General features: G+C 53.6%; 5 protein-coding genes across 5 annotated transcripts; 3 read left to right on the top strand and 2 right to left on the bottom strand.

Moving 5' to 3' along the window:
* Positions 1 to 192: 192 nt before the first annotated feature.
* BKA78DRAFT_9532 (uncharacterized protein) lies at positions 193 to 818 on the bottom strand. The gene has a single exon (XM_066894035.1). The coding sequence runs from the start codon at positions 680 to 682 to the stop codon at positions 227 to 229; it is 456 nt and encodes a 151-aa protein (XP_066749196.1). The 5' UTR covers positions 683 to 818; the 3' UTR covers positions 193 to 226.
* Positions 819 to 5,473: 4,655 nt separating this feature from the next.
* On the top strand, positions 5,474 to 7,596 carry BKA78DRAFT_334565 (choline dehydrogenase; the record flags this gene model as incomplete). The annotated part of the gene is made up of 4 exons (XM_066890198.1): positions 5,474 to 5,564; positions 5,614 to 5,884; positions 5,939 to 7,131; positions 7,182 to 7,596. The coding sequence occupies 4 exons, from the start codon at positions 5,474 to 5,476 to the stop codon at positions 7,412 to 7,414; spliced, it is 1,788 nt and encodes a 595-aa protein (XP_066749197.1). The 3' UTR covers positions 7,415 to 7,596.
* A 275-nt stretch (positions 7,597 to 7,871) lies between these two features.
* On the bottom strand, positions 7,872 to 9,657 carry BKA78DRAFT_244265 (elongator complex protein 3; the record flags this gene model as incomplete). The annotated part of the gene is made up of 2 exons (XM_066884016.1): positions 7,872 to 9,310; positions 9,357 to 9,657. 2 exons carry the CDS (start codon positions 9,655 to 9,657, stop codon positions 7,872 to 7,874), a joined length of 1,740 nt encoding a protein of 579 aa, XP_066749198.1.
* A 282-nt stretch (positions 9,658 to 9,939) lies between these two features.
* On the top strand, positions 9,940 to 11,146 carry BKA78DRAFT_291205 (succinyl-CoA synthetase-like protein; the record flags this gene model as incomplete). Its single annotated transcript, XM_066885858.1, has 4 exons — positions 9,940 to 10,097; positions 10,151 to 10,179; positions 10,203 to 10,540; positions 10,592 to 11,146. 4 exons carry the CDS (start codon positions 9,940 to 9,942, stop codon positions 11,144 to 11,146), a joined length of 1,080 nt encoding a protein of 359 aa, XP_066749199.1.
* Positions 11,147 to 11,387: 241 nt separating this feature from the next.
* On the top strand, positions 11,388 to 13,237 carry BKA78DRAFT_9656 (Mu homology domain-containing protein). The gene is made up of 4 exons (XM_066894057.1): positions 11,388 to 11,551; positions 11,607 to 11,941; positions 11,991 to 12,082; positions 12,130 to 13,237. Coding segments are annotated over exons 1-4 (1,311 nt in total). The 5' UTR covers positions 11,388 to 11,549; the 3' UTR covers positions 13,012 to 13,237.
* Positions 13,238 to 13,496: the final 259 nt, after the last annotated feature.

A 13,496-nucleotide genomic window follows, 5' to 3' on the forward strand; every position in this document is an offset into this window, starting at 1 on the left:
TCAGCCTCGCGCTTCCACAAAACGAGTCAGAGTAACTCTCTATCCCCAGTCAGCGATGTCAATCACTTCCAACTGGAGATTACTTGATACTGATTCAAACCACGACGCTACTCCTCGACCGCCATACATGCAACAACGACACAAGCGTTTCACATAACCCACAGCCCTATCTATCGTCTGTACCCCCCACCCGGTCTGCCGTCAATCGCAAACCGTCCCGTCAACCTTACTCGCGCGCCTCGTGCCGCGCGCAGCTGTTGTCATTGCCAAAAAGCAAAAAAGAATACGGAAAATACAAAGTTATTGCTCCAGATCTTTGTTGCCTAATGAGATCTCCATCTTGATAGAATACAGTTGATATGACATCTATGCCGGACGGATTTTGCTTTTCTGCCTTATAGACCCGTTGCCTTGCGGGTGCGTCGTAGATGATGTGGGCCTTGCGCATTATTGTTGCCTTGCCGGCGCGGCCCTTGGTTAGGCTGGGACCTGAATGCACGGGGCAGCAGGGACTACAGTAAGCACGCCTCCTGAGCGAGAGGGTGGTGCAAGTAAGCAAGAAGACGTCCTCGTACTCGTTCGGGGCTTGGCTGCCATCTTTGAATTTTACAACTGTGAGGGACTTCGACGTCGGCGAATTCGTACACTTGTTCGCCGTTTCTGCCTCTTTTCCTTCCGCCATTCATCCTCATCGTTTTTCTGGGTCGTTTATCCATAGTGACGTTCTTCTCCTTTCACCAGTCCAACCTGACCAAACCACGTCGCCTCCCTGTCCATCTGGTCTATTTGTTCATCCCCGTCTGCCGTCGATGTGCTGGGCTCGGGTGCGGCTCGATAAGGCAGCGTATCTATTTTCCTCTCGCAAGCACTGGGAGAGCCCTGTTGGCAGAAAGAGCTGGGAGGACGTGGGGATTTCGTGTGTGGGGGCCAGGGTGTAAGCACGACTGTCGAATCATGAATGGCGAGAGACTTCGCCCGACTTTTGAAAAAAAGGAAAAGATGACCGAGTCGAGCCTCACAATCTTGCGCGTATGGCGGAGCAGTGCGCGTACGTTGTGCTCTCACCGGAGGGCTATGCGTGGTGACGACGACGTGCAAGCGACACTGACGACGCAATAAGGCCAGAAAGATGCATAACAAGCTTAACCCTGTTTCTTCAACTTGATCAACATGATCCCTGCTATATCCCTGTCGCTATTCGCATCGTCAGTCTTGCCTAAATGAGGCTCGCGCAGAGCCGCATCACCCTGTATTTTCCTTTCCCCTTCCGTTGCCGAATAATGTGTAGATGCGCCGGGGCAGATGAGTCGTAACTCGTATGTCGGCGGTCGGAGATGCCCGTGCCTTCTGACTGACTGGCTGGGTGACTTGGATTGGCTGCGACGCCATATCCGTCGATATGCTCGAGTGCCTATGTGCCTCAGGTTGGCTACGTGTCTTTGCCTGAGGCATGGTGTGGGTGCAAGAATTCATCACAGGGAGACGCTTGTCACCGATGCGCGGCTAACGCAGGTCACCCGCTTTGTGGCTCGGCGCCTGCTGTCGGGGTGTAAGTCGCCGAGGTCCATTGAGACAAAGCAGCGGCAATCATGAGATGAGATGATATTGACTGCATGCGGCAAATATGCAGATTTTTGCAGCAGGCGTAAGGCGTGAGTAAAGTTGTGTGGCGGACGTTGCGAGGATTCAACAGTAGAAACGGCGACGTTTGCAGTTGGATCATGGCGGTTTCGTTTCGCGGCGTGCGGTTTCGAAGCGCGAGAATAATGGTCAAGTTCATGCCCTGGTCGGTGGGAGCCCTGCGATAGACATGGGAGCATGGATGCGGAGCTGATTCCCAGACCGTGTGCATTCGGCAGCAACCGATGGCAATGCTACTGTTTCACCAGCCAAGACGACTGGTAAGAGCATGCTTCGATGACGGGCAATATGTCTTTAAAGCTGGCCATGATGGTTTTACGCGACAGAAAATCCAGTTGACTAGAGAATACTGCTTTACCAAAGTCTGGCCTCTTCCCAGAAGATTACTCAACAACGACCCCATCAACCGCTTTCGTTCATCCGTCGCCGACAATAGATGACTGGGAATAGCCCCGGAGGATTCAGGAGCAAAAGAGCAATCGGGAGAGGATATGCACTAGGGTCGGCTAGGGGTCTGATGAGAAAGGGAGGAGCAACAGAAGCAAGGTTTGGAGCGCGACGCGGCTGAAGGATCGCATCATCTACCCGCGCCTCGTGGGTGAACATCAAGGTTCGTGGGCCAAAAGGCTTGACTGAACCCAACGAGCTTGACTTGACAGTTCATCCTGACTGTCTCTCTTCGAATGGAAATGTGGTGACCTAAGAGCTTTACTTGGTCAGACCTATATCTGAATAGAGCAAATTGCAACTCCATCAGATGGATACGGCAATTCGTGAGCGTCTTTTGCGTGGACATCATCACCTACCTCATGCGGTATCGAGATGACGCGATTCATGCCGTCGTTTCGCGCTTGTTCTGCCCCTGCGTGCTTCCTTCGAGGCTGCCGGCAGCGAAGGATCAAGTGCCCTGTTGGTCTCTCGGCGGGTGTACATCCTCGATTAGTCCTTTGTGGATCATGGTCCCTGCTCCAATCAAGCTTAAGCTTAGAGCCAAGTCTAATTGTAAGATGATGCTGCAGGTCAGAGACTTCTGTCGATGGCTATTTCGGTTGCTATGTTCAATCTGGCGCTCAATGCTGGGCGTAAGATTGATCCTTGCATGCCAAAGACACGAGAAGTTTGTAAGAGTCTTTTCAGGTTGTGATGGTGATCGACGTGTTGGATACCTGGAAAGGATTCGTGCTTCGTCGAATTCAAGTTACCGGGCTCGCGGACGCTGAACGCGGTAGACATCGTAGCAATTTGATCCTCGGGAAACTCGACCGTTGCTGTCGTGGCTTTCCATGATTTGGTCTCTTCCCTCCCGGCCACTCATCAAAGACACGCGGTCGTGATCAGATTCCTCGGTCAAAAAAGCCGCTTTGGCGATGTTGACAACTCCAGGTGCAAGCAGCCTCGGCACCTCAACCAGCTCAAGGTCTTGGACGCGATTGGAGCTCTAATCAACATTTGTACGCGTCACGGTGAGCGACCGCCTGTGGCTCCCATTGCCGAGAAGTCGATGACCTCGTCGTCTCCCCGGTACTTTCAGCCTCACGATGCACAGCTCGTTGATACTAGTCGCTACGTGACATGGCGATGTCAGCCCAGAGCAACGGAAAGGATTGATCGGGTTCTTGATTTTCAGGGCTTGGATTTGTCGTGTTCAGGATGGCATATACCAGGAGTATCTTACCAGCATTGAGAGAGCTGCAAAGGAATCTCGGCTCAGATGAGTGTTGATGGAGTGAAGACCACGTCCAGGAAGGATGAAAGCGAAGGGTGAGCGCGAGAGTAGTTTCTCATTGGCTCGGGAAATGGGCCAATCATCCAGTTTGCTTTGTGGTCCGTGCGTTAAGAAGCTAGTCCTAAGGTAGGTGTGTCGCGTCTGCTTCGACCCGGACGTGACGGCTATGGCTCTTCACCAACCCATCACCTTTGGCAAATCATCTGATATCGCCCTGAGTGACATTGGAAATTCGAATTTCAATAACTCTCCGCGGTATGATCCAGGTTTTCGCTTCATTGCTCAATCCTGTTCCAAGAGACCTCCTAAGCCGCTGGGGATTCCAAGATCCAGCCCGACCAGACTTTGCCCGGTACAGCGCAACGGAGCCATTGACCGTTTTCTCCCCCTTGACTTTGCTATCGAGCAATTCACCTGGTAGGAGTGAAAATGAAACCCGGTGGTCTACGCTCTGGCTGCTTTGTTCATCGTCTCCGCGGACCATCCCCCTTCTCTCCATCCAGCATCTAGCACATTGGCAACGAGAAGCCATCTACGATATACGATTTCAAGATTGCACACTTGACTAAGTGTTACCACATCAAGCTTGCACGTCACTTCAAAGGAACACATGATAGGGCACGGAGTCTCTGTCTTTTGTTTCTCCGGCTTGCCTTTGGCGAATGACCGTGGCAAAAGAAGATCAAATCGCAACAATATGCTAACCGAAGTCAGGGGAGGCTGGAGTAGACGACCTTTGAAGCGTCAAGGTGACGGTTCTGGCATTTTGGCGTCGCCAGCCGGACAAAATGGTGTTAGCGCTTAGAGCTAGAGTGGTCATGCGTGGGCTAGAACTGCTCTTCCGAAAACCCACTCAACGCCAGTCTGTTGCTCAACCATCGCCAAGCCCTCCGCGCTCAGCATTGACTCTGGGCATGGTGGAGGCTGTGAGGTGTCGATGAGAACCGGGCTCTCGCCCAAGGCCTTGATGAAGCCTTTCTCAATTCAATGGAGAACATCTTCAACGTCCTTCCCGGGAGTTTTCTTTACGTCATTCAAGATGAGTCTCGGCAGTTGTGCTAGCCCAGACATTTTCATGGCACGACGCTCTCTGTCTTCTCCTTATTTCGGTAAAGACCATCCAAGAGGTGGTAACGCCTTCCCGAACCCAAAGACATGGCTACTGTGGCTCCGTAATGTCAAACGTTGGAACTTTGTGGATACAGCCTTCGGCACTTGCGCTCGGCCCTTGGTGTTGACCTAGGAAAGATTGTGGTTGCACTCCAACTCGCGTGGCATTCCATCGTCTTTGCGGAAGTTTTGTCACAGAGCCAAATCTGCCCAAGGCGTAGGAACCGCTTCCCCGCCCGCGCGAACCAGATTTGACACCGGCATGAACGTGTGTAGATCTGTACAAACTAACAAGGCTCTGGTATCGCGTTGAGAAACCAAACAAGACATCTGCGCGAGCAACGTGGACTCGCAGCGTTGTCAACGGAAACGCGTCAAGCTGAGTTCAAGGTTAAGATCCCGCTGCATTCTCCCGCTTCGGGATCTGGAGTCTAACTACGAAAGGCAGTTTGGATCCAGGCGTTCTCGAAATTGTCATTCAAGCAGACTGTTTTCCAAGAGCCCCTCCTGTCTTTTTGTGGATGATATCACTTGTGCGCAGTTTCTCCGCATGTGTCGACGCCAGTTGGACAATGCTGGATCTAAACTAGTCTGGCGTCGTGGTAGGTCCTTCGTATTTGCTAAGTCTAGAATTAGTGCTCCCTCTGGCCTACTCTCGACCCGAGGCACCTGCATGGTTCGTTCGCGCATGCACGTCTGGCTGGACAACAGGCCATGACGAACCTGTCACTTTAAATTGTCAAACATCCCGCACACCGGGAGTTGTCAAGCATCCAATTGGCACCGGGCCACTCAATCGTTTGCATCCTTGCATTGGGTGTATTTCTGCCAAAAACTCTCACTACTTCGAAGTCCTTGTTCTCGTCGTCTTTGCTCAAGATGAGGTTCTCGAATTCCATTCTCTTCTGCTCGGCAGCCGCTGCTGCAGCTGCACAGGGCGATACTATTTCCTACATCGTCAATCAGTACACCTCCGGCGCGGGTCTTGTGACGGGCATGCTTGGTGGCCTCGTCGGTACCATTTCGAACATCTTCAATGGATTGGACACGACCTACGACTATGTTGTCGTTGGTGGAGGAACTGCTGGTATGTGGAGAGTCGTAGTATGACTGCTTAATATGTTAACAGACCACAGGTAATACGATTGCTTACCGACTGGCTGCTGCTGGAAACCGAGTTGCAGTTCTCGAAGCCGGCAACTGGTACGAGATTGGCAAGCCTATCCTTGGAACGACTCCTCTGGGTGACGTCGTTGGTGTCGGAATGTCAAGGCTCGACTACAACCCTCTTGTCGACTGGGGATTCATGACCACCCCCCAGGCTGGCTGCAACAACAGACAATTCCACTACGCCCGTGGAAAGGCCCTTGGCGGATCGAGTGCTTTGAACTTCATGATCTACCAGAGGCAAGAACCCCCTTTTCCCATTCAAAAAGAGCAAAAGTTTCTAACTTTAAATAGAGGTACAGAGGGCTCTTACCAACAGTGGGCCGACGACCTCGGGGACAACAGCTACACGTTTGACAACTTGCTTCCCTACTTCGAAAAGAGCTTGACCTTCTCGCCACCGGATACTTCCAAGAGACTTGCGAATGCAACCACCGAATACAACCCCAGCGTGTTCGATCCTACCAACCCCGGCCCCGTACACGTCTCGTACTCGAACTTTGTCCAATCGTTTGCGACCTGGTTGATCAAGGGCTTCAATGCCGTTGGAATCCAGACAATTACAGACTTTAACAGCGGAAACTTGCTCGGTACTCAATACGCTGCGGCGACGATCAGGCCCAGCGATGCCACTCGCAGTGCATCTGATGTTTTCATTCAGGCGGCTCTCACCAACCCTAATCTCAAGGTCTATATCAACACGCTTGTCAAGAAGATCATCTTCGACAAGAACAAGAAGGCCACCGGAGTCAAGATTGCGTCCGGCCAAACCATCACCGCCAGGAAGGAGGTCATTATCTCTGCCGGTGCTTTCCAATCGCCCCAGCTGCTCATGGTCTCGGGTATTGGACCCAAGGACCAGCTCAACAAGTTCAAGATTCCCATTATCCAGGAGCTCCCGGGTGTTGGCCAAAACATGTGGGATCACATCATGTTCGGACCCTCGTACGAAGTCGACCTGATCACTCTCGACACGCCCCTCCACGACCTCAACTACGCGCTAAAGATTCTCGTCGACTACATTGCTACCCAATCAGGACCCCTCTCATCCAACGTCTGCGAGCTGCTCGGCTGGGAAAAGATCTCGCAACTCGACGCCTATAAGGGCAACCTCTCGGCCAGCACTCTGCAGGCGCTCTCCGAGTTCCCTGCCGACTGGCCCGAGGCCGAGTGGATCTCCATCGGCTCGTACATTGGCGACTTTTTGTACCCGATCCTGCAGCAGCCGCTCAACGGCCGGCAATACGCGACCATCCTGGGTGCCATTGTTGCGCCAACCAGCCGCGGCAATGTCACGCTCAAGTCGGCGGATACGAAGGACCTTCCTCTCGTCAACCCCAACTGGCTCACCTCGCAGGCCGATCGCGAGCTGGCCGTCTCCATGTACAGGCGTATGCGTGAGATTTGGAACACGCCCGTCATGCAGCAGGTCGTCAAGGGACCGGAATACTTCCCTGGCCTGCAAGTGCAGACCGACGAGCAAATCCGTAAGTCGCCCTTTTCTGTCCTCAACAACATAAACTGACCCTTTCCACAGTCGAGACGATTAAGGAATCCCTCACTACCGTCTGGCACGCCAGCTGCACGTGCAAGATGTCGAAGCAGGGCGACCCAATGGGTGTCATCGACTCCAAGGCCCGCGTCTTTGGTGTCCAGGGCCTGCGTGTCGTCGACGCCTCTAGCTTCCCTTCGCTGCCTCCTGGGCACCCGCAGAGCACTGTTTACATGCTTGCGGAGAAGATTGCTGCTGACATCTTGAACGGAAACTAAGGAGAAGTTTGTGGAAGAGTGATGAGTGTTGGTCTGAAGGGATGAGGTGGATAAAATTCTTGCATGTGCGGCTTTACTGAAACACGTTGGTTGTTGTAATTCATAGGGATGGGAGTGTTGTTAGAATGGTGGGCGGCATCATTTGCATTACGATCATGTCTCTTTCACTGCACATATTACGAACATAATGAAGTTCTTTTCTATTTGGTCGAATTTCTTTGCACAAGAAGTTCAAACATGTCTGAACCTATTCTCTGTCGAAGCTCATCATCACCTGCGCATACTTCTTCTATACTCATATCGTGTAGTCTGAAAAAGATCTTTTGTCGCGTTCATTCCCAATCCGATAGGTATTCACCCTGTCCTTCAAACTCCGGAAAATGCAATTGACGGCAACCAACGCCTCCCAAACCCGCCATAAATTCTCGGTTCTTTCGTAGCGTATCTTTTTGTCCGCCTAATCGTCATCTTCGCTGTCGTCATCATCCTCTCTCTCCAAGGACTTGCTCATGTACGGTCCGTCCAACTCGTAGCCGAGCTTCCTGTAGTAATCCCTGACGCCAACACCTGAAATGACCGAGATCTTCTTGCTGCCATGTTCCTCGCGAGCAATGCGCTCCGCCTCCTCCATCAACAGCGTACCAAAGCCCTGGTGCTGGAACTTCTTGGGGTCGCGGCCGTGCATGGGCACTGCTGTGCCATATACGTGCAGCTCGCGGACCATGCTAGTTGGCTGGCCTGTCAACTCGGGGCGGAAGGTGTGCGTCTTGCTGAGCTTCCGCAAGCGCAGCAGGCCGATGAGGATGTCCTGTTTGGGATCCTCGTACGCCAGGAACGTCTCCCAGCCGCCGTTGGCGACGTAGTCACGGCGGACCAGCTCGACCTGTGAGGGGCGGATTTTGTTCTTGACTTCGTTGATGCCGACTTCGCGCGTTCGGACGTCGCGGCATGTCGTGCCAAAGTCCTTCATACGTGCTAGCGCCAATTCACGCAGGTTGCCATTCTCCACGCCTGATGTCACCAGCGGCATTGGGATATCGCGCTGAACACGGTAGATGCGGGTCCAAGGTGGTACTAGGGCCAGGATGCGAGCAACAAGGTCTACGAGTGCGTTGGGGGTGTAGTTTTTGTAGCGACCAGTCCGCCAAAGCTCGTAGAGACCAGTTCCGCGAATCACCAGGGTCGGATAAATCTTGAGACCGTCCGTCCGAAAGTCGGGATTCTCGAAGTACTCGCGGAATTGATCCAGATCTCGCTCCATTCCGACATTGGGAAGGTCCGGCATCATGTGGCTGACGACTTTGAAACCAGCGTCCTTGGAGAGCTTGAAGGTCTCGGCCACGGCCTTGACTGTGTGACCCCGATTTGTGTCGCGCGCAACGTCTTCGTAGAGTGATTGTACTCCAATTTCGAGACGAGTGCAGCCATACCGGAGCATGGCAGAAAGATGTTGGTCCAGACAGTAATCCGGCCGCGTCTCGATGGTGATTCCTACGCACTTTACGTTGCTCATTTCCCCCGCTGCCACTGCTTCGTCGACATTTGTGGTTTGGTATCCGCTCAGGGCGTTGTGGAGCTGACTGATGAACTCGTTCCGGTAATCCTCCGCCAGCGACATGAATGTGCCTCCCATGATAATGTACTCGACCTTGTCAACGCTGTGGCCCAGGGCCTTTATTTGGTCGACACGGCCTCGAGCCTGTTCATACGGATCGTACCGCGCGCGGATTGCGCGCATCGATGTGGGCTCATAGCCAGTGTAAGATTGTGTCGAGTACTCGAAATCGGAGTCAGGACCGCCGGGACAGTAGACACAGATGTTGCCGGTGTATGCAATGTGGGGGCAGCGATGGGGCTTGCACATTACCGCCACTACGGCGATTCCAGACGACGTTCCTGGGGATCGTCAGCATCCGTCCAGACAGAATGGCAAGAGTCATACTGATAGGCTTGGCAATAAGTTTGGGCAGAATGTATTTCTTGTAATGCTCGGGAACAGCGGCGATTATTGCAGTCAGAGGCGGCTGGGTGCTGAGGTAGTGCTTTTTGGCCATTTGACCGCGCAGTGCGTTCAGGTTGATGTCCTTTTTCGGCTTGGATCCGTCGACAGAGGCTTCGTAGTCTTGAATGAGTGCGCTCGCAATGTCTGCGCATGCGCGCATGTAGCGCTCGTTCTCTGGAGGCAGCTTGACATTTTTTGGCAGCCGGCGCTTTGGCTGGGTGGCGGTCGCGGTCATGGTCATGGTCGCCATGATGGGCAAGGAACGAGAGGATGCGTCGTGAGCGAGACTGAGGGTGGAGGAGCAGTCGACTTGAAAGTTGTACAGTTGTTGAAAGTTGGACAAGGATGATGGTGGGCAGTGGGCATGTGGGTCACGGCGGACGAATCGGCCCTGCGCTTACAACATCTCTCTCCTCCGTGCTAGCAAACTGCCGCAGCAAACCCTACCGACCGACCTTGCGGTTCGCGACAACACCCTTCAACCCATCCCACTCCACTCTTTTCTTAGAGCACAGTTTGCATCATGCAGGCATTCCGTCGTCCCTTGTGCTCCGCACTCAGCGCCGCTGGCCGCAGGCAGGCCTACTCGACGGCCTCGCCTTACGCCTCGACTGCTTCCAACCTGCGCATCAACAAGGACACCAAGGTTCTGTTCCAGGGTTTCACTGGCCGGCAGGGAACGTACGTAGCTTCATTTTGCTCATTCGCGACCTTTGGTGCTAACCTTGTCCCAGCTTCCACGCCCAGCAGGCCATCGAGTACGGTACGAGCTCAAGCTCTTCATAGCTCCATTCAAAGCGAACACACTTTTTGATAAGGAACCAGGCACCAACGTCGTCGGCGGCACCAACCCCAAGAAGGCTGGCACTGAGCACTTGGGCAAGCCCGTGTTTGCCAGCGTCGAGGAGGCCCGCAAGACCACCGGCGCCGATGCCTCTGCCATCTTTGTCCCTCCCCCTCTGGCTGCTGCCAGTATCGAGGAGGCCATCAAGGCAGAGGTTCCCCTCATTGTCACCATCACTGAGGGTATCCCCCAGCACGACATGGTCCGCATCACCGACATGCTCAAGACCCAAAACAAGTCGCGCATGCTTGGCCCCAACTGCCCCGGTATCATTGCGCCTGTATGTTTACCCCGCCTGACGCCGTAGAACTCTGAGTTGACAATGCTGTAGGGTCAATGCAAGATCGGTATCATGCCCGGTTTCATCCACAAGCGCGGTCGCGTCGGTATCGTCTCTCGTTCGGGTACTCTGACCTACGAGGCTGTCAACCAGACCACCCAGACCGGTCTTGGCCAGTCCCTCGTCGTCGGCATTGGCGGTGACCCCTTCTCCGGTACCAACTTCATCGACTGCCTGAACATCTTTTTGAAGGACGAGGAGACGGAGGGTATCATCATGATTGGTGAGATTGGTGGCAGCGCCGAGGAGGACGCTGCAGACTTTTTGAAGGCCAACAACACAATGAACAAGCCTGTTGTCAGCTTCATTGCCGGTATCTCTGCGCCGCCGGGAAGGAGGATGGGTCACGCTGGTATGTTTTCCCGACAGGCCTACTGGGCAAGAACATTAGCTGACTCGCAAACAGGTGCCATTGTGTCTGGTGGTAAGGGTGACGCCAACTCCAAGATTACCGCTCTAGAGGGCGCTGGTGTCGTCGTTGAGCGCAGCCCTGCGGCCCTCGGCAAGACTCTGCACGCCGAGTTTGTCAAGCGCGACTTGATCTAATTGAATAGAATATCGAAGGGGGGACGGAATGCCTGGCAAAGGAATTGAGATTGGGTTGGCCGGTCCTATGAGATTTGAGCGTTTGGGTTTGCGTGCATCATTGCTCCGCAGCTGTACAGTTTATCTAGATTTGGCGGCAAACGGCGGTCCCGGCTGTTTTTATAACAAAATACCCTCTACTTGATAACCGAGTTTTCTCCCGTGTCCCTGCAGAAATGTGAGGTGATGTGGGCTGGCGCCCAACTGGTGGTGGAGACGATCGCCCCCAGTCCCGCGGATCCCTGGCACCTCCCGGTCCGCCATCCGCGAGGTCACCTACCATCCAACCCCTCGCTCGATCCGGATCCAGACAAACTGTCAACACCACGCCGCCCGCTACTCCTCCTGCCTGGTTGTTGCGACAATGTGCGACCAAGCCCCGCTGCATGTCTCACTCGCAATGCTAATCCAATCCTCCCAGGCTCTCCGGCATCCTCATCTTCAATCAAAAGGGCGAGAACCTCATCTTCCGCGCCTTTCGCAACGACTGCCGTCCCCGTCTTGCCGACGTCTTTCGCATCCAGGTCATTAGCAATGCCCAAGTCCGCTCGCCAATCCTGACCCTCGGGTCCACCACATTCAGCCATGTCAAGCACGAAAACATCTACCTTGTCGCGGTTACTAAGAGTAACGCCAACGCCGCCCTTGTCTTCGAGTTTCTCTACCGTCTCGTTAGCTTGGGAAAGGCATATTTTGGCAAGTTCGACGAGGAGGCTGTCAAGAACAACTTTGTGCTTGTATACGAGTTGCTAGACGGTGCGTCTCAAGCTTCAGGGATCCAAGACATGGTGCTCACGGCTTGTAGAGATTTTGGACTTTGGATACCCGCAGAACACGGAGACGGAGACGCTCAAGATGTACATTACCACCGAGGGTGTAAAGTCTGAGCGCGCAATGGTACGCGGCTGCCATGCTTTGGGAGCTCCTATACTGATGCGGCGCAGGAGGACTCGTCCAAGATTACCATGCAGGCCACTGGCGCACTCTCGTGGAGGCGCTCGGATATCAAATACCGCAAGAATGAAGCCTTTGTGGACGTTATTGAGGATGTCAACCTCCTCATGTCCGCGACAGGAACTGTCCTCCGCGCGGATGTCAACGGGCAAATCGTCATGCGCGCATACCTTTCGGGCACCCCTGAGTGCAAGTTTGGTCTGAACGACCGTCTCACGTTGGGAGAAGACAGCCTCTCCACGCCCTCGGGCAATCGATCAGGAACAAAGGCCACCCGCGCCGCCGCTGGCTCCGTCACACTGGAGGATTGTCAGTTCCACCAATGCGTGAAGCTGGGCAAGTTTGACACCGACCGCATTATCAGCTTCGTCCCTCCGGATGGAGAGTTTGAGCTGATGCGGTATCGGGCAACGGAGAATGTCAACCTCCCCTTCAAGGTTCATGCCATTGTCAACGAGGTTGGCAAGACCAAAGTTGAATACAGCATCGCGATCCGCGCAAACTATGGCTCGAAACTTTTTGCTACCAATGTCGTTGTGCGCATCCCGACGCCGCTCAACACGGCAAACATCTCGTCTCGCACCAGTCAGGGCAAGGCCAAGTACGAGCCCGAACACAACAACATTGTGTGGAAGATTCCACGCTTCACGGGCCAAAGCGAGTACGTACTGAGCGCCGAGGCGACTCTGACAAGCATGACAAACCAAAAGGCGTGGAGCCGGCCACCATTGAGCCTGAGCTTCAGCTTGCTCATGTTTACGAGCAGTGGCCTGTTGGTGCGCTACCTCAAGGTCTTTGAAAAGAACAATTACAGCAGCGTCAAGTGGGTTAGGTACATGACGCGCGCTGGTAATTACGAGATTCGTTTCTAATCACTGGGCCGGAGACGTGCCTTTTGGTATTAATGAGGCCCCTTTTCAACAGCGACCTGAGGAGCATGCCACTTGCTTTGGTTTCTTTGGGTGGTTGTCGTGGTTGCGGCGCCGGGGCGTTACGGGAAGCGTGGCATCATGGGCTTGTTGATGTGGAATCTTGCATTGGGTCGGTGTTTTCTTGTCTTACTTTTGACCTTTTACTTCTCTGACCTCTTGTTCTTTCTTGTATCACTTTTGTTGGCTTGCTTGGATGTTTTGGAAAGGATGCGCCCAGTATAGTCCCTGGCTTAATCAGTCAAGTGGCAGCAACTTCTTAAAGAGTTGGAAGATGGGTTTTACAGTGTGGTGGTGACTTGATCAACAAAAAAGCCTGTGTGTTTTGATGACGACATCATCAACGTCTAATCTCGATAGCCTACACATCTCTATCCCTTCCTGTGCCACTCCTTTACCAAATTTGCGGAATGTAGGAGTTGATTTTC

The sequence above is a fragment of the Phyllosticta capitalensis genome, assembly GCF_038381095.1.
Source record: "Phyllosticta capitalensis strain CBS 128856 chromosome Unknown BKA78scaffold_1, whole genome shotgun sequence".
In the NCBI taxonomy this organism is placed as follows: domain Eukaryota; kingdom Fungi; phylum Ascomycota; class Dothideomycetes; order Botryosphaeriales; family Phyllostictaceae; genus Phyllosticta; species Phyllosticta capitalensis.